Source organism: Eubalaena glacialis, chromosome 9 (assembly GCF_028564815.1).
Source record: "Eubalaena glacialis isolate mEubGla1 chromosome 9, mEubGla1.1.hap2.+ XY, whole genome shotgun sequence".
Taxonomy (NCBI): Eukaryota; Metazoa; Chordata; class Mammalia; order Artiodactyla; family Balaenidae; genus Eubalaena; species Eubalaena glacialis.
Window position 1 is genome coordinate 14,541,248 of NC_083724.1, and position 24,688 is coordinate 14,565,935.

Below are 24,688 nucleotides of genomic sequence, written 5' to 3' on the forward strand. Positions count from 1 at the left end.
TCCATAATACAAGCAAATAAGTGTCCTTCACTTCAGATATTATCTATGATCATTTGAGTATTCTCGCTTTCTCCTAAGTATCTTTTCCCGAAAATGATGGCAGAAGTACTTTGTTTGTTTTAACTTGACCCGTCTTTCGTAACCCAGTTTAATTATTTTACAAATTTCCTTCTGAAACAACTAGGTCAGACAATAGTGGCAGATTTTTACCATTCCAATAACATATGTAGAGACACCGTTAGTGAAATTTGTATATCAAATTTTCCTTTGTGTGCCTTTTTTCCCAATAAACTCAATACGAAAGTGTTGGTAAAATAGAACCTTATTAATTCAGAAGGATTGCCAATGTGACCATAAAACATCTGAATTATAGTAAAATGTTTAGAGAAATCTGTTTTACTATTTTAAAATAGAGTACTTATTATATACTAGGTTAGAAATGAGTGCTAGTAAAAGGAAGGTAGTAAATAAAAACTTTCTAGTAAGCATAAAGTATCATAAAAATCTTAAAGATAAAATTTTTATTTCATTCTAAATTAATTACTAGACTCATTTGTCACAGGAAGCTTTGTTTTTCTTGTGTTCTTATATTAAAATAATTAAAAACCTCACTGAAAAGTAAGTTTATTTTTTAGAAAGTAAAGATATTCTGTGCCTGAATGAATGCAAATTTTGAATTTGTGCTGTATGAATTAATAGATATTGCAGGATATCCATTCCCCACTAAAAACTAAAGTATTTGATTGGTCATTTATTCCCTAGAGAATGATGCAGCATCCTCAACATGATGTTTTCATTGCCAGTCACAATCTTTTCTCTACCTAACATTCAGCTTCTTCTCTAGACTGGGACAGACCAAGGAATTATTCCATAGGCTTCCTTTGCAGATCTTTCTTCTCCTTCCACCATTTCCAGTGCCAATGACACTACCGTTCAGGTCTTCTCTAGAAAGACACCTCATAAGCCCTCTCTAAACCAGGCCCGTTCTAAAATCACCTCAGTGTGAAACTGAATCCAGGTGGGTCTCCATCTGTATCAGAGTGCCTCCAGAGGCATGCTCACAGATGATAAAACATCAGAGCAATTGCCTGGTCAAGAGATGAAAGGCCAAAGACAATGCAACTTACTGATTTCTAATTTTGAGCCATTCATTGCAGTGCCAAACTCTTATGTTAGAATCCTTTTATTTGTATTAATCAAAATAAATTATCTAGGTGTAGGACTCTATAAAAAAATCTCCTACTTTTATACCTGGGCATTAAAGGGTGTTTCAGTTCCAATTTTACTTTTCCTACTTAGAAGTCCCTCTTCTTGACATTAATAATTAACCAGTAAACCAACTTACCCAAGTTCTTCAATCTCGGTTTATTTAAAAGGAGAGTAACTTCAGGAGGGTTATATCCATGGTTTACTGCTACCTCCAGCATGGGCCTGTGGGGCATACTTTGTTTTTTAATCTTCGTGGGGAGAAGTTGGGGACAGGAACAAACGTAAGTAAAACAACCCATCTTTATTTTTCAATGCATCTTATTAATGTGATGAGTGAAAAAGTAAATTCAACAGACTGTGTTAATTTGTAAATAACTTTCTACTTCTGGGAACACTAAGTGAATAGTCTCACCTCTGAATAAGAAAGTCATGTAGCATTTTGATTTGATGAGTGGCTAACGACATGACAGTTTTAGGGGATTGGTACTTATAAACATTTACATAAGTGATTATTCAAATTCCTCTTCAAAACAGCACAAACTAAACTCAAGATAATAAACTTTCTTGGTGTTTCTGGCTTGTTTCTATCTGGTGCAGAGTTTTCTTTGTGTTTTCCGTGTACTGTACATAGTAAAGCAAGGGTTACTTGGGGTTCAATTCTAAGCCTGTGGTTTGAAAAATCTATTGTTATAATTACTTCCAAATTTATGAGCTAATGCTTCATAAATTTTAGTGTTATTATTGAAATAATGTGTATTTTAAACTAAATCTTTAAAATATTGATATCATATCTAGAAATAACATTTTAGTACTGATAAGTAACTGGAGAGTATCTAATCAAACCTACTCATTTCCTGTAAGGATAAATCCAGACAGAGGAAGTAACTTGCCAAAGGTCACACCACTAAGAGAAACAGAAGTAGGACTTGTGTTAAGGACTCCTCTTTACCGCTTCAATTTTTTCCCATTTTGTTATAAATGTATACTTTAAATATGTAAAATATATTATAAATATAAATGTATACTTAGGATGTCATAAATTTATAGCACTCTCCCAACCCTAATCTGATTTTCTCACATGGCCGCAATCACCCCATTTCCTGGATAGTTTTCGTTTATTCCTTCTTGAAAGACAGCCGACTGAAGTTCAGAGAGAGTGGATTAAATGACTTCAAATTAGTGGTAGAACTAGGACTAGAACCTGGGTCCCATGATACTTAATTTTTTCTACTACACTGTACTGGCCCTTAATAAACATCTTCTCTCTTTCTCTGAAAAAGTGAGAGTATGCCATTTACAACATGGGAATCAATAAATTTAATTGATTGATTCAACAAAAATTTTTTGAGCACCTACTATGGGACAGGCACTGAGGATATAGTAGATGATACAGAGCTTGCATTCAAGTGGGAGAAGAAAATGATGAACCAATGAATGAACCAATGAGTGAATGAGTAAATAAATAAGGTCAGGTAGTTATTGGTACCATGAAGGAAAAAAATAAAGGAGAGTAAGAAGATAAAGAAATGATGGGGCACTATTTAAAAATGTAGACAGGGAAGGTTCCCTAAGGAGGTGACACTCAAACAGAGCTTGAAGGAAGTAACAGAGCAAACCATGCAAATATCTGGAGAAAGATCACTCCAGGTAGAGACCAAACTAGAATTTGTGCCTCTCTGCAAGCTCAGTGGCCATATTCTCTACAACTATTGAAAGAAAATAAAAGTATGAAATACTTTATAGCTACTAATAAAGTATTAAAGTAAAGTAAAGTAAGGACGAAAGTCTGTATGAATGGGTGGTTCCAGAGCTGTCTTTTAGGGACCTGAAACATGAATTATTTTATATTTCACCACCACCACCACATAGACAATCAAAAGTAAAACAGGGCTTCCCTGGTGGCGCAGTGGTTGAGAGTCTGCCTGCTAATGCAGGGGACACGGGTTTGAGCCCTGGTCTGGGAAGATCCCACATGCCGCGGAGCAACTAGGCCCGTGAGCCACAACTACTGAGCCTGCGCGTCTGGAGCCTGTGCTCTGCAACAAGAGAGGCCGCGATAGTGAGAGGCCCGCGCACCGCGATGAAGAGTGGCCCCCGCTTGCCACAACTAGAGAAAGTCCTCGCACAGAAACGAAGACCCAACACAGCCAAAAATAAAAATATATTAAAAAAAAATAAATTAAATAAAATTTTTAAAAAAATAAAGGATGCTGTGAATTAAAAAAAAAAAAAAGTAAAACAATACTAAACTGAAAAATATAAAACTTCTAACAATACCAAAATTAAAATAGCTTTTTTTTTCTAAATTTCTCTTGCAGAAACTCTTGATAAATTCAGCTTAGCCTAGCAATTGAAAGTGTTAATTCAGGAAACGGGCTGCTCGGGTTCAATTCCTAATTCTGTAATTTAAAAGCTATGTGACCTTGGGGAAGTCAATTATCAGTTTCCTCCTCTGTAAAATCGGAGTAATAGTAAGATTTTTTTCATAGAGGAGTTGTCACAACACAGTGAGCTTATATATATATATATATCTTAAAATAGGCCTAACACTGAGTAAGATTTCAGTAACTGTACCTTATTATCATCAAAGCTGAACATTCCTCATTTTCTGCTGTTCCTGGGTAAGCACATGGGGAATTGAGAAGCTGGTTGGAAATCTGGAGATTCTTTTCCCCCTTTTACAATTTTTCTGTGAATGGTTCCAAATTAGTTGTCATGTAGGAGAATTGCCAGTTGCTTTAAACTATTCAATTGCTTCCAAATTAATTTCATTGTTATTAAAGACTTGCTGATTTAAAAAGACTTTTTAATTGTCATAGTGTTGTCAGAGACTGCAATAATTCTGCCAGGTGTGCTGGCCAGTGCCCTCCAGGCCTGTTCGGCCAATTGAATTATTCAATCACCTTTTGGGTTGAAGCACACTTCTTTTTCTTTTAATAGCATATGTAGCTTTCACTATTCCAATTAACTATTTTGTGATATATAATTAATAACCTAGTTTATATTTGTAACTTTTCTTTTAATAAAACAATGAAAATTCACCCATTTTAAGATTTCTATTTCAAAAACTTACATTGATTCATGTCCATTCTTTAAAAATCACATAAAAAATAAAACTGGGCGAACAGCTCACGGTTAGGAGCATAGTTTGTAACCTTGACCTCAATTATACACATAACAGAGAGTGAGGCCTGAATATAAAGATCTGCTTCATTGGGCTTCACTGGTGGCGCGGTGGTTAAGAATCTGCCTGCCAATGCAGGGCACACGGGTTGGAGCCCTGTTCCGGGAAGATCCCACATGCCGTGGAGCAACTAAGCCCGTGTGCCACAACTACTGAGCCTGCGCTCTAGAGCCCACAGGCCACAACTACTGAAGCTTGCACGCCTAGAGCCCATGCTCTGCAACAAGAGAAGCCACCGCAATGAGAAGCCCGCGCACCGCAACGAAGAGTAGCCCCAGCTCGCCGCAACTAGAGAAAGCCCGTACGCAGCAACGAAGACCCAACGCAGCCAAAAAAAAAGATCTGCCTCATTCACTTACAAGCCATGTGACCTTGGTCAAATTATCCTCTTATCACTTATCAATGATGTAAAGTGTACATCATTGGCCTGTTGTAAATATTAAAGACTTGTATGTAAAGCCCTAATATAGCCTCTCAATTAAAGTTATAATCATTATTGTTGTATGATTGTTATCATTTGTTCCTCAAGGACCTCCATCATTACTTTCATTTCTAAATGCATTCCCTAGTTCACTGTTATTCTATCCTTTTCTTTATCCACTCACTAGGATAACACAATAATTCTAAGATTACTTCCTTTCAACTTATTCAGTGAACTTAATGAATCATAACATTTATTGACTACTGAGCATGCTAGGTGCTTTCAGATAGGTATTCTCATCTCATCCTTAGCACCCTGGTAAAGAAGGTGATATTTTCCCAGGTAAATTATTTAACTCTCAGAGAGGGTTAATGACTTTACCATGGTCACTCAGCCAGCAGATGGCAGAGCTGGAATTCAATCTCTGGTACCTATGTTGCTTTTTTCTTCATTGGGCAAAAATATTGACCCTCTTTACCATTAAAAGTCTTCCTTTGCTGCAGTAGCTCAGGGAAGGTGCTATTACTACCTTTCTAAATGTTAACTAAATCTTCAGCTCTATTTCTCAAGTCTTAATTCCAAGCTACTTCTTCTTGGAAACTGTGCTGAAATTATCATAGACCACAAATAAATGTTGATTTAAAAATATCATTTTAAGTTGAGAAAATGTGCCTATTTTATTTATTTTTATTTTATTTTTTATTTTATTTTTTGGCTGCATTGGGTCTTTGTTGCTGCGGGTGCACTTTCTCTAGTTGTGGTGAGTGGGGGCTACTCCCCATTGCAGCGCGCGGGCTTCTCATTGCGGTGGCCTCTCCTGTTGCAGAGCACGGGCTCTAGGCACGTGGGCTTCAGCAGTTGCAGCACGCGGGCTCAGCAGTTGTGGCTCGCGGGCTCTAGAGCGCAGGCTCAGTTGCTGTGGCGCACGGGCCTTGTTGCTCCACGGCATGTGGGATCTTCCCGGACCAGGGCTCGAACCCATGTCCCCTGCATTGGCAGGCGGATTCTTAAACACTGCGCCACCAGGGAAGGCCCCAAATGTGCCTATTTTAAATTGAATCTCTCAAGTGAGATTTAAAAAAAAATCAGAAGTATAACAAAAAATGTCATATAAATATACTGATCCTTCTCTTTTCCTATTTTAACAGGTATGTCATTTCAGCACCAAAAGTATTCTGTGTTGGAGCATTTGAAAATATTGTAATTCAAGTTTATGGATACACTGAAGAATTTGATGCAACAATCTCTATCAAAAGTTATCCTGACAAAAAATTTACTTATTCTTCAGGCCATGTTACTTTATCCACAGTAAATAAATTCCAAAATTCTGCACTCTTAACAGTATGTATTTATCCTTCAGTTTCTTTATACATATAGAATACTCTCAGTAAAATGTGTACCAAGTTTGAATATTGATAACATAGAGATTTGATCACTTATACCACTCTACCACTGTGTGATTATTAGATGATGTCAGTCACTAATAAGTGAGTCATAAGCACAAGAATATTATACTTACTTTTAGGTTTGTACATATTTAAGTAACATTGTACTAAAAATAGTTTTTATTATATTGCAAATAATAAAAAGTCAACACTGAGAGTCCTCCAGAACATTTTATCCTTTAAAAGGGGTCTGTGTATTACTCAGGTTTGAGAAACACTGATCTAAATAAATTCTAACCAAATGTAGGAATTCTTTGATTAATGTTCTTGATGGTAAATGCTCTAACCTCTTAACAAGTATTTCCACTTTTTAGGTTTATTAAGAAATAAAATTCATTTCCCAAAAGTAGACACTCTTATCTGATGCCATTAGCCACACACATGTGGCTGTTACCTTTAAATTTAAGTCAACCAAATGTAACTAAAATAAAAAATTCAGTTCATCACTCATACTAGCCACCTTTCAAGTGCTTAAGTAGCCACAGGTAAGTGGTGGCACCATACTGAACAGCTCTCCCTTATCACATAGAACTCTGTTGAACAGTTCTAACTCAGATGGCCAATTGGAAAAGTAAATTAGGGTGGGGAAATCATAAAAATTGATGCATATCTTAAGCATTTAACTTTATCTTAACGTTACAATGTATCTTTATTTGCTAATCATTAGATGTTGTGCCCAGGTCTTTTCTTGGGTCCACTGGTTGGAGCAGAAATTCTTATCTATAATGTGTCACAGCTTTAACGAATCATTTGTTCTACAGTTTCTATTTCCTTAAAGTAGAGAAAGAACTTAGATACTTGCAAAGCAATCTGAGTGCAGAAGCTTTATAGATTTTTACCATTTTCCAAACTTTTACAGTACTCTCACACATCTAATTCAACATGGTTTGTTTTAGTGATTAACTTTTATCTCATGTTTTCAAAGCCGAAGTTTTCATAAAAACACTTTTCTTTCTTCTGTTACTTTCTGTGTATTAAATGTGCTTATCATGCAGTGTAAAGTGGATCATTACAATTACATAGACAAATTGGAAAGCACATTGCTCAACCTGTGGAAGCAGAGGATGTAGATAGACTACAAAGTGTCCTGAACATCAGTCAGGATGTTGAACTGGGGATGGAGAACATGGGCTAATCCGACGAGCTGATGAAGTGAAAGTTTAAGAGAACTCCTATAGTAGTAGTTTTTACTAAATGCATATAAAATTTGGGAAGCACAGAACCAAAAAGATTTTTAATTGCTTAAAGCTAAATGTTGATTATGACATTTGATATTGAAGGGATTTGGGCAAAATTTATTTACTACTTTGGCTCCTATACTACTTTTTAAATAACATGTTTTATATCCTTAAAATTATTATACTCTTTTCCATCAACATTGTTTTTTACAGATACAACCCAAACAATTGTCTGGAGGACAAGACCCAGTTTCACATGTGTATTTGGATGTTGTATCAAAGCATTTTTCAAAATCAAAAAAAATGCCGATAACCTATGACAATGGATTCCTCTTCATTCATACAGACAAACCTGTTTACACTCCACACCAGTCAGGTAGATTATAAGATGCTTCTCTCTCTGGGGGGGAGTGGGATTGGGATTGACACTATACTGTAGAGGTTTTTGGGGTTTTTTTCCAAGCTTGAGCAGCTGGGTAAATGATGATGGCATTTATTTAAATTGAACTTTGGATGTGGGGAAGAGTTTTTATTTATTTATTTTTAATTTTTATTTTATATTGGAGTATAGTTGATTTACAATGTTGTGTTAGTTTCAAGTGTACAGCAAAATGTTTCAGTTATACATGTCCATGTATCTATTCTTTTTCAAATTCTTTTCCCATTGAGGTTATTACAGAATATTGAGCAGAGGTCCCTGTGCTATACAGTAGGTCCTTGTTGGTTATCTATTTTAAATATAGTAGTGTGAACACTCCCAAACTCATTCTATGAGGCCACCATCACCCTGATACCAAAACCAGACAAAGATACCACAAAAAAAGTAAATTACTGGCCAATATCACTGTAGAGCTTTTTAAAACTTGAATTTAAGTGGAGATAGGTTTCCAACTTGCTCAAAAGAGTCTCAATCCCCAGTGATTTTTACACTTATAAATATCATTTTAATTTTAAATTCATACAGAAATTGTTAAACAATTAAATGGAATTTAATTTTAAATTTAAATTTGGTTTTAAATATAAATCTTAAATTCATATGGAAATGACAAAAATTAACAAGTATATTATCTACCTCATCAGTTATTCCCATGTAGAAAAAAAGCTATTTAAGAATTGTGAAATGTAGTGTTAGGTCTTATTATTGAACAAGTTTAAGATGTAACTGCAAATATAATTTAGGCAATGAGAAAATAATTTATTATAAAGCAGTGATCATAAAAAAGGTCTATTACTTTGGAGCTAATCCTCAAATTCAGGAAACAAATCAAACCCTAAAAATCAGATGTTTCAGCAAAAAATAAACTAAATCACAGAAATATATGGGTATTAATTTTCTAAGGGGATCTGCCTAAAGGAAGTTCCTATTAGAACATTGTTTTGTATTCTTGGTTTATCTGTTAGAGGGGGAAAGGGCAGGATAGCCAGTCAAAACTCTGGGATTGACGATTGACTGGATTTATTCCCAAGGAACCAAAAATAAACACAGAAAAGTGTGAATGCTGACCACATATGTTCATGTGTCTGCAAAACCTTCGATTCCTCCATCACTCCCTGTTGCCAGAATCAACTTTTGAGCACATCAGAGATGGAATTATGAGAGAACTGTATGTGGAAGGGGGAGGTTATGGAGTTTCAATAATGACATTACTGGTGAAGGAAAGAGGAAGGGAGGCAGGACCAGCCAGCTTTGTTGAAAACATTTCAGGTAGTACATACCTGCTACATATTGGTTGATGTTGATAGTATGGAGTGGAACAGGCCTGCACCACTACCTTTTTAGCAGGAGCTCCTGTTATGACCAGCTCAGAAAGGAAAGGCCTAGAGAGGGTGGGGTATTGCTTTCGGCTTGGACAGAATATCATAGCCAGAATAGTACTCTCTTGACTCCAAGATGACTTGGTGTACATGGAGATAGTCTCTGCCCATAAAGCTTGGGCCCTTTTTAAACATCATACCCAGAAACAAATATATCCATACCCTTGTGTTCCTCCTATGTTAGAGGAAGCTTCATTAATTGGGTCCTGTTGACACTACCTACTATTTAGCATCCTCATCTTTGTCCAACAAGTAGTCTGATACCCAGAGCCTGGGACCTCTCTTAGCTATCAAGGCTTTCCTTAAGAACAGCCTTGGGACTTCCCTGGCGGTACAGTGGTTAAGAATCCGCCTTCCAATGCAGGGGATGCGGGTTCGATCCCTGGTCGGGGAGCTAAGATCCCACATGCCTTGTGGCCAAAAGACCAAAACATAAAACAGAAGCAGCATTATAACAGATTCAATGAAGACTTTAAAAATGGTCCACATCAAAAAAATCTTAAAAAAATAAATTAAGAACAGCCTCATATGTTATTTCTTTGTTGGAACTTTAGTGTAAGAAGATGTGGTATCCTCATCTATTCTAATCATAGAGGAGAACTAGAGAACTTTCTTCTAAATTTCTTTTTTTAATAAATTTATTTTTTTATTTTTGGCTGTGTTGGGTCTTCGTTGCTGTGCGCGGGCTTTCTCTAGTTGTGGCGAGCGGGGGCTACTCTTCGTTGCGGTGCGTGGTGGCTTCTCGTTGCAGAGCATGGGCTCTAGGCACGTGGGCTTTAGTAGTTGTGGCACGCGGGCTCAGTAGCTCTGCAGCATGTGGGATCTTCCCGGACCAGGGCTCGAACCCGTGTCTCCTGCATTGGCAGGCAGATTCTTAACCACTGTGCCACCAGGGAAGCCACTCCTTTAAATATTGACTCATTGGGACTTCCCTGGTGGTACAGTGGGTAAGACTCTGCGCTCCCAATGCAGGGGGCCGGGGTTCAATCCCTGGTCAGGGAACTAGATCCTGCATGCATGCCGCAACTAAGAGTTAGCATGCTGCAACTAAAAGATCCCGCATGCCACAACAAAGATCCTGGGTGCCGCGACTAAGACCCAGCGCAGCCAAAATAAATAAATAAATAAATAAATAAATTTTAAAAAGTAAATAAATCTTTAAAAATAAATAAATAAATATTGACTCATTAGTGAGAAGTAGTGAAGTATAGTGGTTAAAAGCAGACTCTGGAGCAAAATTGTCGGGTTCAAATCCCAGCTTGGGCTCTTATTAGCTCTGTGACCCTGTGTGAGTTAATATTTCTGAGCCCCATTTTCCTCACCTGTATAAGGGAGATAATAATAGAACTTACCTCATAGAGTTGTTGTGAGAGTTAAGTGAATTCATATGTGTCAATACTTCAAACACTGCCTACCACAGAGTAAGCACTAGGAAAGTATTTCCCGTTATCATTTAATCTGTGGAATAGCATAAAGCCTTATTTACACAGAAGAAAAAGAATTACTGAGAAGTAATTCTTTTAAAAATTGATTACATCTTGCTGTTTATAGCTCTAATGTCCCAATGCACACATTTAATCTGAAGATTGTTGAGAGATTTTTCTTATAAGCATCTTTAGGATAGAGGCTTAAATCTTCAAGGCTTTATAGGACAAAGGACTTCAGAGTATTGACCAAAATCCTTCAATTTCACACAGCCTGTGTCCTGCCTTCCCCTCCAACCTTATCACCCACCATGTTCCCCTTCATTGGTGGACACCAGCCAAGCTGACCTCTTTTCAGTTGCTTTCTCACACCATTTTCCCATCCACAGTAAAGCTTGTGTACCTCTTCCTGGTATATTCATGCCCCTTCCTTGCCTTCTTAACTCCTACTCAACCCTTACGTGCCATCCCATAAAGGGCAGCCTTCTCTGCTTCAAAGCTCCCTCTTACACACTCAGAAAGCCAGGGAGTGTCTTTTATGGCACTTCCTACCCCTGGAATTTTACATTTACTTGTGTCATCTTGTGTTTGCCTCTCTCCTCCACTCCATTAGAGGAATTCCATGTCTGATTTGTCACCACCATATCTCTGTGCCTAGCATAGTGTCTGCACATAGAAGGCATTCAACATACATTTTTAAATTAATAAGCTATATCTTTGGTACAAAAAAATTATTGATCTTGCCTTTGATACACCATTGCTATGAAGACAAGATTAATTTTCTAACCTAACACAAAATGGGTTAGAAAGTGGACAAGTAGTAGCTGTAGAAATAATATAAAATAAAAATAATAAACATTTATTGATTAGTTATTATGTGCCGGGTTATGCAAAAGCTTTGTCTCATTTAGGCTCACATACTATGAAGCAGATGCTAGCAGTCCTATCTTACAGATGCGGGAACTAAGGTGTAGAGGGATTAGGTATCCTGCTCTGGGTCACATTAGAAAGTGGCAGAGGCAGGACGAAACCAAAGTTTTGAACTCGAGGGCCTGAGCTCTTTTGTGGCATATTGCCTCTGGCAGCACCCCAGTGATGCTCAGGCCTGGACCAGGTATGTTCATAAAGCAAGAGGGAGGACTCGAGGAGGGAGACAGGGGTGAGGGGACAGCAGAGTGAAGGGATTTACTGAGCATTTTGCTTTGATCTTATGGTATAGTGAAACCAATTTTAGAGCGCTTAACACATGGCTTCTTGTGTAGAGCTTTGCATAATACTGACCCTTTAAAAGGTTTATGGCATCGGATCAATTTTATTTTGTGGTTAAAGTTTTGGCCATGAAATGATTTGAGCATCAGTAAAACCCTAGAGAAATTATAATATGTCATTGGAAGGGACTAGATCAGCATGTCTCAAGCAGCTATGAGTTAAAAGCTAAGCTGATGTTTTTGTTTAAAAGGTGGGGATCTATTAACTGACAGAAAGAAGTGGAAGGGAACTAATTGTTATTGAGCCCCTGCCATTATTCTTTTAACAATGAGAGAACAATTGTAGGATCTGGCTCAATAAATATAACAAAACCATAGAATTCAATGCTATCTTTAGTAACAATAAGAGACAATTTGGGGCCTTGTTGTAAGAGTGTATAATGTCTGAAACAAACTACTTAGTTTTCCATTAAAATCTTCAACTTTAATATGAGACAATTTATTATACTCCCATATAACCATATGGTAGACATCACTATTTTGCTACTATGAAATTCTTTATAAACAGTGGCCTAATTACAGATATAACTAATTTTGTACTATATATTTGTTCCCAAAAAGATGTATGTAAATATATTTTAATAAAGTGAACTGTACTTTAAATTCACTAGAAAGTAGCTCTTTAAAGGAATCCAAAAGGATTCTCTTTAAAAGAAAAAAAATCATTGGTATGTATATGTCTACAAACTAACTTTTTCTTTCTTTTAAATATGGATTTTCATGTATGACTGTGTACTGAATTTTTAAAATGAGGCTCATCTCTTTTAAGGGTGATTATTGTAAAAAATCAAAATACTGTGCTTAGCAAAGTTTTTGATGATATCAATTATTCTTACAGTAAAGGTTAGAGTTTATTCACTGAATGATGACTTGAAGCCAGCCAAAAGAGAAACTATCTTAACTTTCATAGTAAGTATGTTATTTATTTGGATGAGATACTCTGTTCCGTAATCCTGCCCTCACACCATACTAACTCATTCAGTGTTCAAGAAATGGTTATTGAACACCTTCTGTGAGTATAAAATTGTAGGTTTATACCTCTACAATATGTAAAAACCTCATGAAAATGAAATCTCAACAAGTTATGTTTTGAACTAAATCATTTAAATATATCCTTCATGATTTCTTTCTTTCTTTTTTTTTTATAAATTTATTTATTTATTTATTATTTATTTTTGGCTGTGTTGGGTCTTCGTTTGTGTGCGAGGGCTTTCTCCAGATGCGGAGAGCGGGGGCCACTCTTCATCGCGGTGCGCCGGCCTCTCACTGTCGCAGCCTCTCTTGTTGCGGAGCACAGGCTCCAGACGCGCAGGCTCAGTAGTTGTGGCTCACGGGCCTAGTTGCTCCGCGGCATGTGGGATCTTCCCAGACCAGGGCTCGAACCCGTGTCCCCTGCATTGGCAGGCGGATTCTCAACCACTGCACCACCAGGGAAGCCCCATGATTTATTTCTTGAAGAACACTGATCAATCACTAAGAATTAATTGAATGCCTATTATGTATGAGATTTTTTATTTGTGTAATACACTTGAGCAGTTTAGGCTTTAGTAACTAACATACTAACACATGAAAAATAGTGCTAACCCATGAGATAAAGATCAGCTGTTATTAGCTTTTCATCAGCCGTGACATATATAACAGATGATATGCACATGTGAAATAAACTCCCATGGTCTTCCCAATTCGTGTCACAACCCTACAAATTTTTGTGGGGAAATAACTGCTCACTTATTAACAGTAGGTGTACTAGTAATTGGTCCTTCACTATAGGTTGCAGCACCTTTCCTCCTACTCAAAGAACCAAAAAACCGAAAACCTTAACAGAACACAAATGAAAAAGAGGATTGTATAGGAATAACCTTGAATCCTTCATAACTTACAAAAATCATAAAACTTTCACAAACTTTAACATCTGACTATTTTATAATGAATTACTTGAGAAGCATCCAGAGTGTTCCAAGATGGTGGTGGATAACTATTGACATAGACTGCAAACTTACAAAATGTCTAGCTAATAAATGCATTTTACAGCATATTTGCTTTGGAAAGCTTCAGATGAACACATACAAAATTTAGATTCAGGTATCTGTAAAGCATGTAAGTTCATATTTGGTTCATTATAACATCAGTTTTTGTCATACTTCTTTTTTTTTTAGTCGTACAATAGAGAGTTAAATCTTCTCGATAACTGAGACTAGGATACCCTGGACACTGATTTACTTTTTTTTTTTTTCTGGTGAGGCAGGAGATGGAAGAGGGTCCAAAAAGAGGGAGGAAAGTGGCTTAAATGAATCATATTTGCATTTCACAACATTTAAATGATTTTCCTCCTTCATATTTAATTTGAAGACATGGATATTTGTTAGTAAATATTTCTGTAGATCAAAGACAATATAATCAGTTAATTTTTAAAATGTGATTTATGTGATTTGAGGTTGTTTGTTTTTATTCAAAGGATCCTGAAGGATCAGAAGTTGACGTGGTAGAAGAAAATGATTATACTGGAATTATCTCTTTTCCTGACTTCAAGATTCCATCTAATCCTAAGTATTTTAAAGTATTTGTTAATAAAGTTTTCTCTAAAAAGCACATCTGGAACTTTTGGTTGTGAGGTAGATAACCAGTCAAATGGAGCCACCTAGTGTTAACAAAGAGTAGGTGTGAAGGAAATGAGGATATGCAAACTCTTTTCAAGTCTAATTAGAAGCTAGGCTCAGGTTCTGGCAAAACAAACAAACCACTCCCAATACTTCTTACCAATCCTCTTTACGTATAGAAATTAAAATGTGGAAGAGGCAAAAAACAGTCCCCAGGCCTTTTTTTTTTCTTCCGATCAAAACCGTCAACCCTCCACCCTTCAAGGAATCTAATAGACTATCAGTCTAAAAGGCTGGTATTGTCCCATGCCTAGCTCTGAGAGTTGTAAAAATATTGGTCCCCTGTAGTCTTTACTGCACAGAATACCAGAAGACAGATTTCAAGAGGGAGGGTGTTATTAATTTCCTCCATTTGGCCACATGCGAAAGGATTAAGGACAGAACCCAATGTGAAAAAAATTTAGTGAACACATTCCTGGTATATGCAAAGTACAACGGGAATGAGAAATTCAAAACAGAAATAAAGAATCCACAGTCCCTGTCTCCAAGGAGCTTAGAGGAGGACAAACAAGTGCACCTATAAAATGACTACAATATCACTTTAAAGCAAAATCTTTTTATGGTCATTTTTGTCTGCCCTCTAGAATGGAGTTTGCAGTTAATTCACTGTACTGAAAATTTTCTAGAAATTTGGATGAAATTGGAGGATTTAAATAATTTGGATAATTTTTAAATTTTGTACTTCCTTGAAAATATTACATGCTCCATAGCACAGAATTTATCCAATTATTTTATAATTATTATCGTTTCTCCAACTTCATCTTATGTCATTTGCTCCATGACAGATTATGTCAGCCATGACCAGTATTGTCTTACCCCAGTACATTTGCACATGTTGTCCCCTCTGCTTAGAATGTACTTCACCTTGCTCTTTACAAGGCTGGCTTCCTTTCATTCTTTAGGACACAGGGTAAACGCTCCCTTTTCAAAGAGGCTATCCCTGGATGCATGATCTAATGTAGTCTCTCTCTTCCTTTTACTCTCTTGTTTATTTTCTTCATGGCACTTATCTCAGTTTTGTGAGTAATTACTTATTAATTTACTTGCCTTTTATTCCCCACTAGACTGTAAACTCCTTGAGGACAGGGGTCTTGTCCGTATTGGTCACTTTTGAATCACTAGCACCTCAACATAACAGGCACTTGATAAATGTTCTTTGTGTAAATGATGACAATAACCATAATATTAAACTTTATTGATTGCATAACCAATGTGCAAGATAGATTTTGTCTTTCCCATTTCACAAATGAATCTAAGTAATTTTCTCAAGTCCAATCTGCTACTAAACGTGAAAGTGGGAATTTGGACTCCCATGGACTAGTAACTCTGGGAAGACAGGATCTCTTCTATCTTGTTCATTTTTATCTCCAGTGCTTAATCCAGTTCTCAGTCAATATTTTTGAATGAAGGTTGTTAAACTCAGATCATTTTCCTCTTTAAACAAACCATATTTTGTCCCCAACCAAAATTTCATTTATGTGAAGTGTGAATTTTATCATCTGGATAGGCTTGACCTGTATTATATGTTTCTAGAGACATTGTTATGGATTTTCTACTACCGGGTGGATTTTAGTATTATGTTAGTATAATTAAGCTCCAGGATTAGTAAATTTTCAAGTATCATAAGCTCTTCAAATCAAAGCTATTATATTGAGATAAAAATACCTGAAAAAAATCACAATGTATGAAAACTAATTACTAAACAATTTCTATTATCTTGAAAATGCTCAGTTATTTCTGTTTATTGCTTTAAAATCTGTCGTTGAAAAAAAAGTACGTAGGCTATATACATCTTTACTTACCTCTCCCTCTTTAAAATGGGAATTGATTAGATTTTCTTTGGGTGAATTAAAACCATTTGATGACTTCTGTAATTATAAATATTTTGCTTCCATAGATATGGTGTGTGGACAATTCGAGCTAAATATAAAGAAGACTTTTCAACAACTGGAACCGCATATTTTGAAATTAAAGAATATGGTAATTTCTGACAAAGTTTACCTATAAAGAGTTAGTATTTTTGCAATAATTCTTTTCATGAATGAACTTAATGCAAAATCACTCCCAGATGAAGATGAGGCCACTTGCTGGTATGGTTAGAAGTACTGCTCAAGGGGGTGGGAAGAGTTGTCCAAATGCCTAGGCTCTAGTTCTAGCTGCCCTCGGTAACCCTGAACAAGCACACCAGTCTCTCTGGACTTGTTTTCCTCTTTATAGAGCCTCAAGAGACGTAGTCCCCTGAGGAACTTGACTAGTTAAGGTCCTTTCCAGAATTATGATTTTAGGAGAAACTTAAACAATCAGAGTTGAGGTGAACAGAACCTGGTAAGCCTAATAGATGATTTACTCAATTCATTACAACCAGTTAGTGACAGAACAAGAACATTTGGATTTCCTTACCGCTAGTCCAGTGCTATTTTCCTTCTAGCTCACAAATTCCTAATACATTGATCCAAAAATTTAAGATATTCTTATTTTGAAATCAATCATATTAATGGACTAATAATTAACATATAAACAGCTTAACCTTTCCATTTCTTGTGGTTGTTTACTAGAGTATTTGTGTGCTCTGATATCAAATTTAACTTTCTTTTTCTTGAAGTCATTTTTTTATTCCCCAGGAGGCTCATAATAATGTGGTGAATAAACAACACGAATTTTAACAATTAACAAACGGTGACAAAGCAAATTTATTATAATGAAACTCAACTTTAAAGATTATAGGCTCTAAATAACATATAATCCTGACTGAGCCCCCTTCCTCCAAGTGTTTTTGCTGCTTTTTGTAGATATCTAAAATTCATCTACCTCTTATTATCTGCAGCCACCCATTGATTTTACCACCAGGCTCCCTCCTGGTCTACTGCAACCCCCGCTAATTGCTGTCTCTGCTTCGAAGATATTCTCGCTTGGTATTAGCCAAAATAACCTTGAAATGCAAACTTTGTCATGTTATTTCTCTATTGAAAAGTCCCCAGTATCTCCTCATTCCCACCTCCTTTTCAGCCTCATTTATACCACTCCAGGAATGGTGACTTTGCATTTGATGTTCCATCTGCCTGCAACACCCTCCCTCTCCCTCTTGCCTAGACAACTCCTACTCACCTTTCAAGTCTCAGTTGAAAAGCCATTTATTCAGTGAAGTTTTCCCTAAATTCTCTTTCCTGGGAAGGATTCCCTGTACTTATTTATATCAGTTTTCATAACTGTCATCTGTCATTTAGGTGTTTGTGTAATTCTTTGCTTATGCCTGTCTTCCCTGCTTGACTGTGAGCTCATTAAGGGCAGGGTTTGTGTCTTGTTCATTGGTATATCACTGTTGGCAGGAGTATGCAGGCTACATGGCACCTAGGTACTGGATGAAAGGATGAAATATTTTCCTCTACTTCATATCCTGGGGAGAACACATCTGCCTTGATCTTTAATAACATAGGAATGCAGCCCAGAGCAACAAATTGCATTGCTCTTTTTCTTCTGTTTTTCACCATCTAGAAAACACATAAGCCATATCTGAAGCCAACTATCTCACTTACTCTCCTGTGTCAGTCTTTGTCTACAATATCAAGGTCATACAATCACCCAATTTTCTACTAACTGTTGTGCAGGTTAATAGAATCTGTAAGCCCCAGTACACAGTCTGAGTTAATATAAAGAGAAGACAGTGCCATTTTGACAGGTGAAGTTGTTTTCTCTTGGGCAATCAAGATTCCAAAGACAGGAAAAAACCCTCCTTCCTTTCTGGCCTAATTTTAAATTTTGCATGAAGGTTCTTTCTTGTAGCTAATTGTAAGCTCTCTCTTCTTGACTAAAGTGAGAGTTTTATGTTGGAATTTGGAGACTGGATGGATTTTTCTACTGGACAAAAAAGGGAAATATTAAATAAGCAAGAAATTTCTTTTTCCATTTTGAATGTAATAAACATTTGTTGAGCACATACTATATTTGCGAGAAGGATGAGAAGGATGAGAGGGGGAGACATACAAAGATAAATAGAGAATAGTCTTTTTTGTTTCAAGGAGCCAATACTCTAGTGGAGGAAATAATCGATTGCCTATAATAAGTGCTGAAATCAAAGTATAAGTAAAGTGCTTCCAGTACATAGAGGATGGATTGACCTCTGATTGGCAGAATGGGAGGCTCCCCAAAGATAGTGTTGTTGTTGATGATAATGATGACAAGGTGGATGTTGTGCTGATGTAACAGTTTATCCAACTAATCCAGAAATACAGTTGGTTGCTATGATTTAAAGACTACTCTAAATTAAATGGTAATGTTGCCTCTTTGTTTTTATTTTCAGTGCTGCCACACTTTTCTATCTCAATAGAAACAGAAAATAATTTCATTGGTTATAAGGACTTTAATAATTTTGAAATTACTATAAAAGCAAGGTAAGAAAGATTTTTTTTTTTCAGATTATCTAGCTAAACTGAGTTCCAACTCTGGTGACAGTTGCCCAGAGTGAGATGTGTGATCTTTTTCCAGTTTTATTGAGATATAATTGACATATAACATTGTGCAAGTTTAAGGTGTACAATGTGTTGAGTTGATAGATTTATATATCGCTGAGATCTGTGATTTAGTGGCAATGTCTTCCATGACTTTGAAACTGACTGATTGAGAAGACACCATGCCTATAGTTTATTAGCTCATACTGATTTTAGCTGATTCTGATTTTAGCTTTGTTGGTTATTCACCAGAGGGGGAAAAATAATCCTAAAGATTTAAGTTCAATGTGTATACTTAGGATATTGGGACTGAGATATGAAACCTTCACTTCTTGTCATTTTTAATGGCTTAATCAGCCAGCTAATGCTGCATAACTACTCTAAGATCCAATGCCTTAAAACCATAGCCATTTACGAGTCAGCTGGGCAGTTCTGCTGCAGGCCGACTTCAGTGGGGCTCGCCCATGTGCCTGCAGTCAGTTGGCAGGTCAGCTGGGGGCCAGCTGGTTTAGGGAGGTCTTACTCACATGCCTGGCAGCTGGCTAGCAGTTGACTGAAGCTACAAGGATGATTGGACCATGTGTGTTTCTCATCAACCAACTGGCTAGCCTGTAGCACCAGCAATGCTCAAAGAGAGAAAATGGGAGCATAAAAGTCCTCTTGAGGTTTACATTTTGGGACTGGCACACCATCACTTCCAACACATTCTTTTGACCAAAGCAAATTACAAGACCAGCGCAAAGGAAATAGACTCCCTTCACACCCAAGGAGCTGCAAAAGTGGTGGATACATGGGGAGGTGGAGAATTGGGGTTATTTTTGCAAGCAGTCTACCACAAAAGCTTAGGTCATTTAAAAATGACAATATACTGTAGTTATTAATAACATTAACCAATTTATATAACTATATGTGTCAGGCACTTTTGAAAGCACTCTGTATATATTAGCTCATTTAAGCTTTACGAAAACTCTATGAGGTAGATACTGTTACTATCCCCACATTACAAATGGAAAAACGGAGGTACATAAATGTTAAGTAATTTGCCCAGCTAGTAAGTCACTTGGCCTGTCTCGTTCCAGAATCCATGCCCTCAAATGCTACCCTATACTGCCTCTCTTACTAGCATTTATTGCTCACATAGAGTGTTTGTCCCTTAATCTAAACCAGCATAAAAGGCTCACTTGACAGAGAATTGTAGAAATTGACTTCTTTTAATGGAGAGACTTACTTTTTTTGTTCAAACTATGAATAAGGAAAGTTAGCTCTTGTTATAGTATTTGCTGTGCAGAAAGTTTTCTTTATTATTACTTTAATTCTAAACTAAAAAAGGAAATATGCAGTTAGAATTTTAAAAAAGAACATATAACTGTGAGATCGGACATGCTGCTTTTAAAGACATAAAAGAAGATAAAGAGCAGCTCTCCACTGGTATCAAAATCATTGAGGAAGTGATGTGTCCTGTAAGAAAGGGCCCCAGACCTGACTCTTTTGATCTCCTCAAGATCAGTTTTTTTCATCTAGCACATAGTAATAAAAATCTGTACTTTGGCTTTATTATTGTAGCTTTATGAGAATGAAATATAACAGTGGATGGAAGGCACTTTAAAGTGTATCAAGTGCTTTATGTAATTTTGAATTGTTATATTTTATCCAGATTTTATTATTGTAACCCTGTTAGCAAAACAATTTTATGGTATGATTGTTTGACAGATATTTTTATAATAAAGTCATCAACGAGGCTGACGTTTATATCTCTTTTGGAATAAGAGAAGACTTAAAAGATAATCAAAAAGAAATGATGCAAAAAGCAATGCAAAGCACAATGGTAAGAGGTTCACTTGTACCTAAAGATCCATCATGAATGCTAGAGATGGAAAGTGACTTCAGAATCATCTAGTCCAATCTCTCATTTTATATAGGTGTGGAAATTGAAACTTAAAATCCTCCGTTGGTTTTTCACTATCCTTAGGATAAAGTTCACTTTCCTTGGCATCAGCTCCCCTCGCCAGCCCATCTCTCCCTTTCTTCTCCCTTGCACTGGTCACTCCAGTTTCTCAAAATTACCCTAGTCTCTCTTGCCTGCAGGTCTTTGCAGAGCTGCTCCTTCTGCTTGGGAATGCTCTTTCCCTTTGTCCCCTCCTGCCTCTTCTTTGCCCAGCTAATTCCTTCTCATTCTTTGTCTCAATGTGGACACACTTTCTACTCCCTCAGGCCTTGAGTCGCGCTCAGTGGCGCACGTTTCACACTTTATTGCAGTGGTTCTCAACCAGGGATGATTTTTACCCCCAAGGGGACATTTGGTAATGTCCAGAGACATTTGTGGTTGTCACAACTGGGGAAGAGGATCATACGGGCACTTAGTGGGTAGAGGCCAGGGATGCTGTGAAACTCCTGCAGGGCAGTGCCCCACAACAAAGAATTATCCTGTCCAAAATGTCAGTAGTGCTGAGAAACCCTTCTTACTGTAATGGTTTATTTACTTCTCTATCATTCTCTATGCAAAACTCTTTGGGTGTCTGAATCATTCCCATTGTATGCCCAGAGCCAGCCTGGTTCCTGGCAAAAAGTAGGTGCTCCATAAAAATTTATAAGTGAATGAATGAACTCACTGGGAAGTTATTGGTCCATGGTTAAGGGCTAGCGGTTGCTGGAGCTCAGAGTAGAGCCCTGGTCCCCTTTTCTCTAATTCAGTGTTCTTTACATTATACTGTGGATGGTAAGGGTTCATGTCATTTTGCTCACTGCTGCATATCCACATAGTTTGTATCATCAGTAATTTAGCCTTTGTTCTTTCAAAAGACAGTTTTATTTCTTTAAGATATAAATTAAATGCCTCTTTTTAATGCAAGATTCTATGTTAGACGCTGAGATTTAAAGCTACATAAGACAAAATCCCTGGCCTCATAGCACTCAATCTCAGAAGAAAAAAGAAGGCAAAATCTATTTTACTGTTGTGGTTAATAATTAAATAATATCATGTGACTTAACCCCATATCCCATTACCCATTGTGTGTTTTTAAATTAGCGTTTCGATATGTAAGCAGCAAAGTACAAAGTAAATATCATAAAACCCCATAAACTCTCAGTTAAGAGCAAAAGTAAGCTGAGAGGTCTAGAAAGATGATGACTCAGTGATTGGAAGAAGTCATCTTTGCCAGCTAGTACAAAAAAGACCTGTGGAATCAAATGATGTTTAAGACTCTTCCGTGTCAAAATTCTAAACAAATAGATTAGAAAATAACATTCTGGGCTTAACTGTGGACTCATTTACTCACTTTAGTGGTGACGATAAAGCATTCCTCTGACATTTGTCTTCAATTGAGAGGCTAGTAAAGGCACATTTTGTTCATTTTTTCCTTATAAATTCTTCTGTGAAATAACTCTTTCATTTTCCCCCTTTAAACAGTTGATAAATGGAATTGCTCGAGTCACATTTGACTCTGAAACAGCAATTAAAGAATTGTCCTATGGCAGTCTAGAAGATTTAAACAACAAGTACCTTTATATTGGTGTGACAGTCATAGAGTCTACAGGTGAGTTTGGTTTTTTTTTTAAAACTTTCTCTTGGGAAATATTTAGACAGCATATTCAAGGTATAAATAATTTCTACAGTTCTTTCACAGTTTACTTCCTTTTATAGTTAAGTTTTATTTTTTACATCATTAAAAACTGGGATTAGAGTATAGCTCTGCCACCCCCTAGTCACTGGGTCTCTATTGCCTCACTGGCAAGAATGGGATAACACCTGCCCATTTGGTATTCCAAGTGGGTCTGCACCTTATCTGGCGTGAACATCTGGCACCCCGATTTTCTCACCCAGTAAGAATCAAAATCAAAGAGATTATGTGTGTAAAAACATTTGATAAATTACCATGCAAATGAAAGTTATTACTACTATCATTGTTTTCGTCCCCTTAGTTGTACAATGATGGTTGAACAAAGTGCATCCTAAAGCCCTTTTCTTCTGTAATAGTCAGTAATTCTGTCTAAAATTGGAGGTAATGTTTCTAAAATAGATCCAATAATAGCATATCCCTCATAGGGTTATGGTGAGGATCAAAGAGTCAGTATATGCAAAGCACTTAAAACAGCACCTCTTCTTCCTCCTCCTCCTCGTCCTCCCCCTTCCCCTTCACCCTTCCCTCCTCCTTTTTGTCCTCCCCCTCCTCCCTCTTCCTCGTCCTCTCCTCCTCCGCCTCTTCCTTCCTTCTCCTCCTTTCTCCTCCTCCTCCTCCTCCTCCTTCTTTTCTCTACCTACTTCTTTCTTAGCATTCTTAACACCTTGTATAGTATTCTTAATCCTCACTCCAATGGTTTTAATAGTTATTAATTATTACTCCAAGTTGGGTTACTTTGTCTTACTTCTGATATGTCTTGATTACTAATGTAACTTATATTTTCAGGTCTATATTGAATCCCCAACCAACCTTGAACAAATAATTTAACCACACTGAGGCCACCTTTTTTTTTCAATAAAATGACTGTTAGACCAAATTATTCCTAGGTCCCCTTCCATCTCTTTAAATTTGTCCTTCTGGGGTAGCAGAATGAAGAATTGAGGTAATTATCGAGTTACTAAGCACTTTGTATGCATCTGATGCTCAATAGATGTGGGAGAATGATGATGACTTTATACTCCCTGCCCTGGCTGTGTTTTCGACATTGTTTTAATGTTTCTTTCTTACTTTTATTTTTCTCAATTTATTACAAACAAATTCAGTTTAAGCAATATTTATTAGGTATGCAAAGAGTGCTGCTAAATATGCAGGCTTACAAATATTAATGATTCGTAATCCCAGTACTCAAGTGGCTTGCAAACAAGCATTAGCTATAAGACAAGTAAACAAAGAACTCTGAACAAGAAGGAATTCCACATGTACTCTAAGAAAAGTGCTTAATGCTACTGACCTTCAGAAGAAGATGAGCTCCTAGGTGATTGTTGAGCAACCAAGAACGGTGTCCTGAAGATGATTGGTCTTGTCTTGAAAGATAAGTAGGGTTTTGAGGCAGGGATAACAGCCAGGATGAAGTGGGCCACCCTTCACAGAGTGGACATACCAAGAGTGGGAGGTAAAGCTTGATCTTTGAGAATAGCAGATTATTCCTTTCCTGAAGTATATGATATATATGTAGGGGTATTAGGGATGTAATACTGGAAAGGAGTTTGGGGATACTAGAGCTTTGTATATCACTCTTAATAGTTTAGCTTAAGTTTTAGCTAATGGGTAACAAACACTATTGGGGTCTTGCCAGTAGACCCTCTGGGTTCTCTCTACCTCAAGCTCTCCTTCTATGTCTTCTCCACTTCTCTCCGTATCCCTGCTCTCTAAAGGTGAATGCCCTGTAAGGCTTAGTCTCTGGCCTACCCTTTCTTCTCTCCTTAGTCTCTGGCCTACCCTTTCTTCTCTCCTTAATGCCTTATACATATTTAACTGAAACTCAGGCCACTGGTGAAAAGTGGTGTCCCTTCCTCAAATTCTTCCTCGGTCCAATCCTATTGCTCTACTTCCACAAGGACCATCTCTGCCCACAAGCCTTGTGCGTAAGGCTTTGGAAACTCCTGAGAAGAGTTTAGACTCTTCCCTGCACTGCCCCTCTGAACCAAGACCCATATCCTACTTGCTGTTGGTAAATGAATGAGT

At 37.0% G+C, this 24,688-nt stretch overlaps 1 protein-coding gene across 1 annotated transcript in view; it reads left to right on the forward strand.

Moving 5' to 3' along the window:
* The first annotated feature begins 1,385 nt into the window (after positions 1 to 1,385).
* The window catches only part of C5 (complement C5), an 80,039-nt gene continuing 56,736 nt past the window's right edge, over positions 1,386 to 24,688 (forward strand). Inside the window, exons 1-9 of the mRNA XM_061200005.1 lie at positions 1,386 to 1,490; positions 5,963 to 6,155; positions 7,651 to 7,813; positions 12,783 to 12,853; positions 14,400 to 14,491; positions 16,499 to 16,581; positions 18,899 to 18,989; positions 20,757 to 20,871; positions 22,453 to 22,579. Coding sequence (XP_061055988.1) covers positions 1,426 to 1,490; positions 5,963 to 6,155; positions 7,651 to 7,813; positions 12,783 to 12,853; positions 14,400 to 14,491; positions 16,499 to 16,581; positions 18,899 to 18,989; positions 20,757 to 20,871; positions 22,453 to 22,579 — 1,000 coding nt within the window. The 5' untranslated portion in view covers positions 1,386 to 1,425. The remainder of the gene's footprint in view (positions 1,491 to 5,962; positions 6,156 to 7,650; positions 7,814 to 12,782; positions 12,854 to 14,399; positions 14,492 to 16,498; positions 16,582 to 18,898; positions 18,990 to 20,756; positions 20,872 to 22,452; positions 22,580 to 24,688) is intronic.